The 12,934-nt window shown below is 39.6% G+C and overlaps 1 protein-coding gene and 1 long non-coding RNA gene across 7 annotated transcripts in view; both read left to right on the top strand.

Moving 5' to 3' along the window:
• LOC117409581 (microtubule-associated tumor suppressor 1 homolog A-like) overlaps positions 1-2,030 on the top strand; it is an 84,555-nt gene extending 82,525 nt beyond the window's left edge. For all 6 annotated transcript variants that reach the window (XM_058997784.1, XM_034015847.3, XM_034015846.3 and 3 more), the window contains one exon: positions 842-2,030. In XM_058997784.1, the coding sequence (XP_058853767.1) occupies positions 842-1,058 (217 nt within the window). In that variant the 3' untranslated portion in view covers positions 1,059-2,030. The remainder of the gene's footprint in view (positions 1-841) is intronic.
• Positions 2,031-5,422: 3,392 nt separating this feature from the next.
• Positions 5,423-11,209, top strand: LOC131700268 (uncharacterized). The gene is made up of 3 exons (XR_009308358.1): positions 5,423-6,615; positions 10,261-10,350; positions 11,037-11,209. It is a non-coding gene; the product is annotated as an uncharacterized LOC131700268 (long non-coding RNA).
• Positions 11,210-12,934: the final 1,725 nt, after the last annotated feature.

The raw sequence follows: 12,934 nt of genomic DNA, 5'->3' as shown, positions 1-12,934 counted from the left end.
AACTTGTTTCAGGAATTATGCTGCTCCTGTTTGAAGCTGGTACTCCCAAAACTAAATTAATAATTTAATACAAATTATTAATTTTAATCAAGGATGAAACAAATGACCTGGAATGTGACCGTTCCTCACCCAATAGTTCGATGGCGCTACTTTGGTATGTAAGACTGATGGAGCATTGCACTGCGGCTGAATCGGAACCACTGCTGTCTGAATCTGCATCTGTTTGCGCATCCCACTTACAATAATTGATGTCAACGAGTGCCACTGCAAAAGTGCCTCTTCACATGCTCTACAGAAATTGCAACATTTCTAACCCAAATTTTATGGCTGTTGAAGATGCACAAAAAGAAGTTCAGGCTGCAAAGCAAATGATAATTGACAGTTTTATGTAGAAGCCTCTGTTTCAGCTGAGCCACCAGTAAAAAAGCAAGCAAGTGGCATACTTAGTAAATTCTGCGGCTGGGAAGACACCGAAACTGAACGCTCTAGTAGTTCATCACCAAAGACTTTGGATGATGAAGTGGCAGGAGTGGATTTTGCGGAGCAGGCTGGGAGGGGGATTAAAAAAAAAAATAGTCCCGCACAGGGCTGTAGTTGGCTTACTTGGGACTTATGGCATTAGCTGTGTAAAGTGCATTATGATCTCTTTTAAGACATTCAAAAAATGTAATGGTTTTATTGTATAACAAAGGGTTTCTCAATGCATTATCAATCAGGGTTTTTTGCTATTCTTCCTTCAAGTGAAGTACAAACCGTTTACAGTACATTCAGCATACTGTATTACTGGTATATATTGAGTTTTTTGATTAATACCATTTTTTGTATTTGTTTTTAATTCTAGGCAACTTTCAACTGAACAGTCTGTTCTACAAGAATCCCTAGAAAAGGAATCAAAAGTCAATAAACGTTTATCAATGGAAAATGAAGAACTTCTCTGGAAGTTACACAACGGAGATCTGTGCAGTCCTCGAAAGCTATCTCCTTCATCTCCTCCCATGTCTTTCCTATCGCCACGTAATTCTGGAGTGTTTAATAGCCCTGCTGTTACACCAAGATAACACTGGAACTGGGCTTCATGGAAGCATTTCAGTACTATTGATGGAAACATCATGACAAACAGGAGCTATATTAGCTATGTATGATCATGATACAGTATAATGAAAATATTAACTGGAGGCAAAGAAAATCCAAAATGGATATACTTTCAGCTGATTCTTGTATAATATATACAATATGAATACAACTGTACAAAGCCAATGTTGCACAAAAGCACTTATAGAGCAAGAATTCTTGGTCTTGCCTTTTTGCCTGATTTAGGGAGAAAAAAGGAAAACTCAGGGCCTGTAGATTAATGTATCACTGTTTTATTACCAAGTTTCCTTGTGTTCACAGAAAGCTTGGTCGAGTAGGTTGGGTATGCTGTGTGAATGAAATTGGCACTTTGGGTGTGAGCACTTTTGAGGCTGCTGTCTTTTGTTAAATAAAATGAGCAGATGTTCTGTACATTTTGATAATTACATTATGGCAACAGTTTCCTAAAGTACACCTATATCTATAAAAAATACTTAGTGCAGAAAGAGAACATGTTTGTAATGTGGTTTTTGAGAAATGTGTGTGCCTGGAGCCTTCACTGAGGGAGATGCCTCTCTTAAATCTGGGTTCATAGGGAGACCAGAATCACCATGGTGCTGTCTGTGTGTGTGTGTGCTCTAGATGTTGAACTATGTGTTTTTAGTTGTGGCCATGGGACCAAAGGAAGTTTTTGTGCATGTCTGATACCACGAGAGTGATTTTCAAAGCACTGTAAATCATGACAAGGCATAGCTCTTCAGAGAAGCTCAATCTATATAATGTACATGTAGTTGTAATGAGGCTTTCCTTAATATGCATATCTTTTAAGGTTTAGGAAGTCTTTTGAATATCACAAAAGGTAATTGTGTGGGTGTCAAAATAGTGTCATCAATGTGCAATGTTGACTCTTGAAAATATGCAATTATGTATAAAAACATGAATAAATATATATTAAAATATGGCAGTGAAATGTTTGTTTATATGCAAGTATAAGTTTTATTGTAGTTAGTTAATCTAGCAATCGCTGCAAGTGGAAGTCTCAAACAATGGGCAATAAGAATTGAATTATGTAGCATAATGTTACAGGATGGCTGTCAAAGACTAGCAGAGTTACAGTTTACTCCTCCGAGGAGATAGTTCCAGGTTTATTATTTAAACCAAAAATAACAAAACAAAACTCCCCTCTACCAGCAATGGTATCGGGGTAATAACTCAAATTTACACAAACATGTGAAATAAGGGAAATTAACTAAATTAAACAGCCAGAGGTCTTATGAATATCTCCTCCTTTAGGCCCTCGTATGGCTTCCGGATCCTTTCCTCATGCCAGGTTTTCCGGTTCTGTAAAGAAAAGATTCCACCTCTGCTGGTATTGTGGTTATTTCCCTTTTTTTGTGCGAGTCCTACGCGTTCCCATGGACCAACCCAGAGTGTTGCAACCAGAGCTCTTTTTATGTAACTTGGAACACCCCCCAATCAGCAGAACACCAATCAGCGATTGATATTTAAATTGCCTGCTGATTCTGGAGTTTTCCAGCACATTCTCCTATTGCTGCCCCCAACAAAGATGGCGACCGCTCTTTTGGGACTTCCGCCCAAAAGCCGGAACTTCCGCTAAAATTTGACCTCCCAACCTGGTGGTTGGGAGGTCAAATTTTAGCATAAGATCGCTTTACCTCGTCACACATAATATAATAATGTTCAATAAAACAAAGTTGTCTAAAATACAAGAAAAAAATGACGTTTAACCTAAACCCTAGATTCAATATTCCTATATTAACAGCAGTTCAGGCTCTCCGTTATAAACTCCTATCTGCCGTTAACCACAGTACTCGCAGTAGCAGACAACGTGATCTGAGCACAGGTTTTAATTGGAGCCCAGAATTTTTTCCTCAGACCAGTCTCAGTTATAAACTTTTATCTGCTATAACCACACACAGTACTAGCAGTGGCAGAAGATGTAGTCTGATCCCTGGTTTAAATTGGAGAAGCAATTTTATTATTTTTTTTTTTTTATAGAAACAGTAATGAAAAATTACATTGAAATGCAATGACATGACATATATGAATTTGTGCTAGTATTACCAATACTGCACTCTTATTACACATACATGTAGTGTATGGGAAAACAGCGAAAGATGTATACGTTTTGATTTTAAATGCTTCTACCTTTTTAATTTGTTTCTAAGTACATATGGCAGTCCAAAATTTACATGAGTAGTCTGAGGCTAGATATAGTGCAAATTTCAAAGCAAATATATCCACGAAAAGTAGGCAGAATGGAAAGTAATAACTACTGTGTTAATTTAATTTTCACCTGATGTGTTTCGGTGTCCAAGTGCATTTCATTTATAATACTAAAAGTTAACATTGAAACGATGGCGATGAATACATTAATATGAAACGCTGATGCATGCACATATCTCAAAGTAATAAACAATTTAGCATGACACAGAACTTACAGAAATAATTGCTTGCTATGACCAGTTACTTGCTGTTTGCATGGAAATAACCATATTTACTAGGATGTCAATGGATTTCATCCATTTCCTTTATTGTGCTAGAAAAATCAAGGAATACATTTTAATGATTAGGTGAAACAGGTTTGCAATTCTGCCTCTTCTGACTTAGTCATCCAGCCCCTATTGGTACAGAACTATGGCAAGACAAATTCAAGCTCTGCTTTTTGTATCCCAGACTCTGCTCTTTGTTTTAATCTCCGGCAGGGAAAATTAGATTTTGTTTTGACAATGTCTTTCTGCTGAAAAATAATTTCTACAAATGATATTCAAACATTTTGTATATAGTATGGCAATTATGTATGCACAGTACACCGCCACTCCGTTTTTTAGTTTGTCAAATTCTGTTTGTAGCAGAAGTGTACGTTGTTACTGCCTTTTGAAAATCGGTGAATCGGAGGCTGAAACAGGGCTAAACCCAACGTTTACTGGGACTGACAGGTGCATGAAATGTAACAAAACATCAAATAAACATCTATGTGCTGCCACAAGAATTACATGGCTGCTGTTGGCCACAGCCATGCCGTAACTATATTTTGATACTCTAATCTACACAGAGCTCTTTCACAGTTCTTGTCCCTTCAACAGCGCGAAGATGGCCGCTCCCCAGTCTTATAACCCTTGCTAGTCCCGCCTACCCCCAGCCCCCAGTCTCTCTGGCCAACCACCACCAGCAGCTGTGTCTCCACTCCATCACTCCCCATAGAGCCCTATGGGAACCCGTCAATCAGTGTCCAGGCTGGCTATTGGCCCTCGGGGCAGGGCTAATGAGGGTGTGCGCTTCCATAATCCGGCCAGTGGGGGAAACCAAGACCCTCGGCTCGAATTTTAGTGTTATGAGTCCCCCATGCACATTACAATAATAATAAAATGTGTTAAATAACAATATTTGCATGGTGCTAGATGTTAACATATTAGTGGTGTATCAACGTGATGTATCTTTACTATAGGCTTTCCTACGGTTTTGCAGATTGTGTATTTTATTCCTCTCCCACTGGAAATTTGACAAATCTTACCCTGTGATGTGGTCTTGAAATTGAAATGCTATATTAATGTTGTATACAGTGTATTTTTCAACATGTAACATTTAAGTCTATTAGAATAAACTATGTATTGTTTTATTTTCTCAGCTGGCTAGTGGAGAAAGTACATTTAACAGCCAAATTAAGGTAAAATGTTAAGATAGTGTTGTCAGTCAATAAGATTCTACTGCTGCTGAGGGACCCCAAGCCCACTGCCTTTTTTTCTGCTATTTCAGTTTCTCGAATGCAGCGCTTTAAGCCAGGACTTGACATGTAAGGTGTGCTGCTTTACCAGTTAGTGGTACAACTACAGCTGAGCAGCGTAGTGCTACTCAGACTGACTAAATAAAAGAAAGTTCAAAGCACATTATTTTGGCCATGTGCTACAACCAACTAAGTGCCGTCTCTGGTTTCTTACTTGATCCTCTTTAACCCCTGTGAAAGAACAGCGTTGCTGGCAAGGATTGTTCGTCAGGGAGAGGGACTCGGACAAAAGAAGCTGCAGGTTTAAGTGCTATTGTGCACTTTAACTAAACAAGAACAGGTACAGGGCCAAAATAAACACAAACTACTGTAAATGTACCCTTCAGTTCAATACAGCAGAGCACAGCACACATCAAAACACACCAACACTAACACACCTTAAGAGCTGGAGCCTAATAAATCATCAATTATTACATTATGGCCCCAGTCACATTCCCACATATGTTCTGGCAGGGACTAATTTAACCCCCTCCCTACCAGCCCAATATTCCCCACACACACCCATACATTACACCAACAGGGCTTCTCTCTGGCTCTCCTTGGCTGTTTCTTGCCAATCTTTCTCTTTGTTCTTTGGCGCTCTCTTTCGTCTCTGCACCAGCTCTCTTTAGCCTCTGCAGTGCCTGTTTGTCTCAGCAGCCCACTACTTATCCCCCCTGTCCAGGCCACGCCCTTGGTGCACCGGCCTCCTGCTCTCGATCCCTTGACTGTTGCAACATCTTATCCCCTGATTTGTGGCAACACTGTTGCAACCGGGTCCCGCTAGCATGGCAAGCCGAGCTTCTGATTGTGGCTGAGGCTCTATGTGTCGTGGTTCATTGGCTGGGTCCGTCAAGGGTGTGTTGGTTCCCCAAGCCGGTCCCCGGCCCCCACTAGGCTGTCCTGGGGGTGGTGGCTGTTACCCCCGCGTGGGCTATGGCGATGGCCGGGCCCTCCTGGAAGTGAAGGATTCCCGTCTGGTTGTCCAGCTGGCTGCTGGTATTTAACCAATGTAACCGTCAATGCCGTGTGCAAGGAACCCCCACAGAGGTCCTCCCCATGACAATGGTGGGCCCTGTTGGAACTGTAGAGCTGTTAGCTACTTTGGGGGGTGGAGTCTATACTGTCGGGCTCCCCTGACTGGGAGTGGCGGTAGCAGCGGCGCTGTGTAGGGCGATGTGGTGCTGTCAGCTACTTCTGGGGGAAGTGGAGCCCCACTCCCCTGGCTGACAGTGGTTAAATTGGCTTTTTCCTGTTTCCTTTTATCAGAAAGAAAGTTATAAACTGTAAACACATTAGTTGCTATTTGCTGTAAAGCTGTAGTTTGTTCCTTTTAAGAGATAACAACTAACTAACAACAGGCAGCATTGCCTGGGAGTACAGGAGGAGGCAGTGACGGCATGTAATCATCTTTATGTTGTCACCATACCATAGCCATTAATATGAGTCCACACGGGCAGCCACAAAGGTCTGTCCTCGAAGGTTTTTGGCTGTGCAGATATTGGAGAAACCTTGGGATTTAGACACAATCAAAAGATTACTGGTAAAGACCTATTTAAGCACTGCCATAAAATGTTATTTTTTTGAATGCCTATTTGATAATGATTTTACATTCTATACTTATTTTAAAAAGTACTGTAACATGTGTCTATGTGTTTAATTGATAGATTTCCTTTGTGTTCCAGATGGTGTGTCTCAACTGTCCAGGGTAGGTCTAAGTGAAGTCCACCTCCACCTCAGGCTCCCCGAGGACAGTGCAGGTAACGTTTATGTTGTCCCCTCCCATTACTCTGCTTGAGGAAGCTTCAATTATTACAGACGAAGGGCCACTTGGAACTGCAAGAGAAAATACCTTTTTTCCAGTCTGTATTTTTTGTCAACTAGAATTGGTGGTAATTGGTACCGTCTGTTTCTGTTATCTTTAGTTTAAATGTGTCTTTGTAGTTTTACTAATACGTCAGCCTCTATTTTAAGTTGTGTGTTTCTCAGTAAGCTTCAACTGAGTTAAAAGATGCGCAAAACATCTGAATTTGAAATCATGAAGCGCAATATGAATGTAAAAGAAAAAAATACTTTCAATTTTAGCCTTGATTTGTTTTTATTACGTTTAAAACAATCAAATTAAGCAAGAGATAAAAGAAAACAGTTTAGAACAATTTGTTTTTCTCAATGACCTGAAACCTTTTGATTATTTGAGGTGGAGAGGAAATATGCTGGGTTATAAGCAATATTTGGTAGTCTAATGCATACCTGCAGTACTGGCTGCTTTTTGTACTTTGCTATGTAATGTGCATTGTTTTAGTCCCATTTACACCATCACCACCTGCTGGCCATTTAACACATTTCCCCCTCTGGTGGTTTTGAAAATGTAGAATTCTTAATAAGCACAGAAATTCAGTTAAACTATAATCTATATCTAGTTGTAATCAAAAGTTTACATACCCCAATGGAAATTTATAATTTCTAGAAATTTCTCAAAAACAAGTAATTATAGGAAACATCTTTTGTAGTAAAAGTTTTGCTTTTGTGGATGAGGAAACAAAGTTACAAGAAATGCTTTTTCAAAAGTATTCATACCCTGACAAGGAAAATGAAATGAATAGCTAGTTGAGGCACCTTTAGCAATAATAACCTCTTTTAAACGATTAGAATATTTTTAATGAGCTTTTGGCATGATTCTTTACTGATTTTTGACCATTATTCAAAGCAAAATTGTTCCAGTTCATTCAAATGCCGAGGACTTCTCTTGTGCACAGCATTCTTCATCTCATACCAAAGATTCTCAATCGGATTTAGATCAGGACTTTGACTAGGCCATTCCAGAACCTTGATTTTATTTGTCTTTAACCATTGTGAAGTAGATTTTGATGTGTGCTTTGGATCGTTGTTGTGTTGGAATGCCCAGTTGCGCTTTAATCCAAGTTTAATTAATGATTGGCCAATATCTTTTGGTATGCTATGGAATACATTTTACCATGTACTGGAACAAAATTTCCTGTGCCATTAGAGGAAAAACAGCCCCATAGAAGGATATTACCACCTCCATGCTTGACAGTAGGTATGGTGGTCTTTTCTTTGCCCGCCGCACCAGACTTTCTCCAAACGTAACGACTATCAGCGTGACCAAATAGCTCGATTTTTGTTTCATCACTCCACAAAACCTTTGACCAGAACTCGTATCCATCATTCAAATGCTGTTTTGCAAACTTTACGCGATTGACGTTTTCCTAAGAGTGTCTTTTTCCTTGGCCTGCAACCATTGAGACCTTCACCATGCAATACTCAACCTATGGTTGAAATGGAAACCCTAGTCCCACTTGCAGCCAATTCACTTTGAATATCTTTGGCAGTTAATCTCAGATTGTTATTAACCTTCCTCACAATTCTTCTACTTGTTCTTGGTGAAAGAACCTTCTTTCTTCCAGACTGAGGTAGTGTTATGATAGTACCATGAGTCTTGTACTTCTTGATAATAGAAACAATAGTTGAAATTGTGATACTCAAATGCTTGGAAATCTTCTTGTATCCTTCTCCAGCTTTATGACAATACATCATTTTCTGGTCTTCAGATAGCTCTTTACTTTTTCCCATATTGACTTATTGGTAATGACTGCAATCATCCTATGCCTAACCCTTTTATACTCTCTAAGAATGTTCACCTACAATCCAGCATTTTCTAGACTTTTCTAGAATTAGGTTCTGCATTATCATATTTAAATTTCTAACACCTTGTAGGCAGTAGTATCATAGCATCAAAGGGTATGAATGCTTTTGAATGAGCATTTTTGGAGTTTTGCAAAAAAAAAATAAAATGCTGAAATAAATAATTGTAGACATCTATTTCTTGTACTGTAACTTTTTTTTTTTTTTCCTCATCCACAAAAGCAAAAGTTTTGCTACAAAAGAAATTTGTAAAAATTATACATTTCCATTGGGGTATGTAAACTGTTGACTACAACTGTATATGTACATCGTAATGTACGTGAAACTGTCTATATAAATTGTATGAAGGCCAATATACTCAAATATACTACACAAAACACATTACCCCCACTGTACAATTCCTAGTCAATAAGTATGCAGGCACGGTTTCAATCAATTAATCAACATTATTACTTAGTGTATTTTATAGTACAGAAATAAGCAGATATAACTAGAAGCAGCTTTCTAGAACACTGACAAAAAAACTCAATATCACAAATGTAATACAATGGAGGAAATAGAAGAGTATTTTATTTCAATGGAAATCTCAAACAGTAAAAACAAACAAAAAAAGTTGTCAGAGTATATAATGCTAAGAATCAATATTTAACTTAAATTCCAAAATATAACGTTTTTAACTGCACTGGAAAAAAAAAGATACTGAGAAGCTATGAAAATGGGAATTACTAAACAGTGCCACTATGCAATGTTTCTTTTCATGACTTCTGTCGGGACACGTGGCACTTGTTTTCTGGCACTCTTGATAACAGTGCTCATTATGTGTTCTTCTAATTCTGCAACTTTTCCACATAATGCCTGTTGATGCAGAGTCCAGTGTAAGAAAATTGGTACTTCTGCATTTCTTTCTTTAATTTTCTCTAGTTAGCCAGTCGACTCTTTTGTCCAATCGTATGGTACACCCCCTGTTGTAATCCCAGTTACTTTCTTCCAAGGTAATTCTGCACTTTCCATGGCTTCTTGAAGTCTGTGGTTGTGTTGTTAATGGCATCCACAGCACTTTTCAGAAAAACCTTCAATTGACTCCATAGCTTCTTTCAATTCCAGGAAACTCAAATTACGTTGCTTTGTGCAGCGTATCATAGTGACGTTGTATGGTATAATCTTTCATAACTGCAGCTGTTGCAATGCAAATCAGACATATTGCCTTACGGTCAAAATTATTCAGTGAAAAAATAATCAATTGGCTAACGATTTTAGAATCTTCTGTGTTCCACCTTTCACTCCTGTGACATCTCCAGCTACTTTTTTGCTACTGATTTTAAATTTTACACAAAGTAAAATAAATAGTTTAAACAAGCCTTTGCTTCGCTATCCTAATCAAAATATGTGCTGTGTGCATAAGGAAACAGATCCTGTGTGCTATTTAATTGGCTATTTTACTACCTCTGTGAGCTGGGATTGGTTTAATGGGAAAGTCACTCATACAATGCAGACTGCACATGTTGAATACACGTATTATATTAGAGGCGGGTTGTTTTAAAGAAGAATTCCAAAACTATACATACAATGCAGATTTATAAACTAATGGTCGGGCCGTATGCAATAAAAGAGAGAGGATTTTTTTTTTACACATCAGACAAGGAATACATGTTAAAATTAAAAGGTAAGCAGTGCAGTTTCACTTTATGTTGCCTCTGCCTGTCCCCTGCTGAGTGCTGTGTCTGTTGATCGCTCTTTTTCAGTCAATGCAAGCCACCTCAACCTTCACAATAAGCTACTGACCAAAAGATACGCCACGACTGCTGGGGCTTTTGATATCAAGGTGGTCATGGGTAAGTCTTGTGCACATTAAATTATGTAGCATGCACGGTATGTTATGTAAATTGGCGAAATACTGCGCACAGAAATTAATGCGTTCTCTGTTAGTCTCGTCCGTCTTTGTGCCTCTGACCTTGCTCCTTCCATTATGCACACTCTCAACCCGTCCCTGGCTTCAGGCCTGGTTCCTGCTGCCCTCAAGACTGCCCGAGTAACGCCAGTGCTCTAAAAACCCTCCCTTGACCTGACTGCCTTATCTAACTTCCTTCCCATATCCAATCTTACTTTTCTCTCCAAAACTCTTGAAAGGGCTGTAGCCAGTCAGCTGATGAAACATCTCACAGATAACAATCTGCTTAAATCTCTGCAGTCTGGCCCCATCACAGTACCGAAACTGCTCTGCTCCGGATTGTAAATGATCTTCTGCTTAATGCTGATGCTGCTGCTCCCTCTGTCCTTGTCCTCCTTGACTTAACTGCTGCTTTTGATACCATAGATCATAGCATTCTTCTTGACCGCCTTCAGAAGTATGGGGGGATCTCTGGAACCTGTCTCTCCTGGCTGTCCTCTTACTTATCTGGACGCATGCAGTCTGTTTTCTATGACAGAAGCAGTGCTGACGCAAACCCGGTCACTTGCGGTGTCCCTCAAGGGTCTGTTCTTGGGCTTCTTCTCTTTAACATCTACATGCTTCCCTTAGGTCACCTCATCCGCCAACATAGCCTCATGTTTCACTCCTATGCAGATGACACCCAGCTCTACCTAAAACTAGACCCTTGATGTCCCTTTGCCATGGTCCGGCTCTCAGCTTGCATCCAAGACATCGAGGCCTGGATGTCTGCCAATTTTCTTCAGCTCAACACCAACAAATCTGAACTTCTTTTAGTAGGATTGAAAATTCAACTCAAGAATCTCAATATTGCTTCCTTGAGCCTTGGAAACTGTCTGCTGCTGCCTTCCCCCACTGTTTGAAGCCTTGGTGTACTTCTGTATAGTAACCTCTCCTTTGGTGCCCAAATCTCCTCTGTAGTCAAATCCTCCTTCTACTACATCCGAAACATCTCAAAGGTCGTCCCTACCTTTCCCTCCCGGATGCAGAGATACTCTGTCATGCATTCATCTCCCTCGACTCGACTACTGCAACTCTCTCTATGGTGGTCTTCCATCACGCGACATAAACCGATTTCAGCTGGTTCAAAATGCCACTGCTAGGATCCTTACCAGATGTAAAAAAAACATGATCACATTACCTCCTGTCTTGCCCAGCTGCACTGGCTACCAATAAAGTTCAGGATTATTTTCAAAATTCTCCTGCTTGCCTACAAGGACCTTCATCACACAGGTCCAGAATATCTCTCCAACCTGCTGACCCGCTATGTCCCTGCACACAAGCTGAGGTCCTCTGACTCAGGCTTGCTTGTTGTACCCAAACAAAAGTTCACCACACTCGGAGAGCGCTCTTTTAGCTTCATGGCCTCGACTCTCTGGAACTCTCTCCCAGCTTTAGTGCATGTAGCTCCCACAGTCGTTCGCTTCAAATCAACTTTCAAGACCAACTTGTTCTCTCTTGTTCTCAGTGCTCTTTAGGCCTGATATCTGTTATTAGCTGTTGTCTAAATTGCTATTTCAGGTTTTTCACTCCATCTTATTCGTATGATTCTGTATGATACACGCATCCACAATGTTTATAATTCACATCCTAGTCCTGTATTAAATGTAATATGCCTGTAGTTAATGTATTTGCATTGTAATATGCCTGTATTTAATGTATTTGCATTTTGTTTTACTGTTTGTATTTAATAATTATTATTATTATTATTATTATTATTATTATTATTATTATTATTATTATTATTATTATTTATTTCTTAGCTGACACCCTTATCCAGGGCGACTTACAATTGTTACAAGATATCACATTATTTTTACATACAATTACCCATTTATACAGTTGGGTTTTTACTGGAGCAATCTAGGTAAAGTACCTTGCTCAAGGGTACAGCAGCAGTGTCCCCACCGGGGATTGAACCCACAACCCTCCGGTCAAGAGTCCAGAGCCCTAACCACTACTCCACACTGCTGCCCCATTTAATGTACTATGCCCTGTATTTCACTGTATTTAATGTATTATGCAGTGTTCCTCACTATCTCGTAAAGTGCTTTGTGATGACGGTCCACTATGAAAGGCGCTATATAAAATAGATTGATTTATAGATTGATTAGTAAATGGGGCAGTGAATTTAGATTTATCGCGCACGTTAGGCTCCAAATTTTAGTGCCCTTTTGTAATTGAGGCCCCAAGTCTCTTGTTGTAACAGTTTTTGCTGAAACAACATGAATTTACTGTGTAGATTACTACCAGTGAAGTAAATGTAAGTGGTGGTAGATTTGTCCACATCCTTGGTGCACTCAGGGCCATTGCAGAGCAGAGGCCAGCAGCTGAACTCTCCAGTGTCTGCAGTTGCGGTGCCAATTCCAGTGTTTAAACAAAAATCAATGTTCATTACACCACTGAAATTAACAAATGGTTTAAATATGTACAGTCACCTCCATGCCAGACTACACCACAGTTCTGTTTTGTTTTTTTCCTGAGGAGTG

The sequence above is a fragment of the Acipenser ruthenus genome, chromosome 2, assembly GCF_902713425.1.
Source record: "Acipenser ruthenus chromosome 2, fAciRut3.2 maternal haplotype, whole genome shotgun sequence".
Lineage (NCBI taxonomy): Eukaryota > Metazoa > Chordata > Actinopteri > Acipenseriformes > Acipenseridae > Acipenser > Acipenser ruthenus.
The sequence above is the reverse complement of the archived record's forward strand: the minus strand, read 5'-3'. Positions and strand labels throughout refer to the sequence as shown.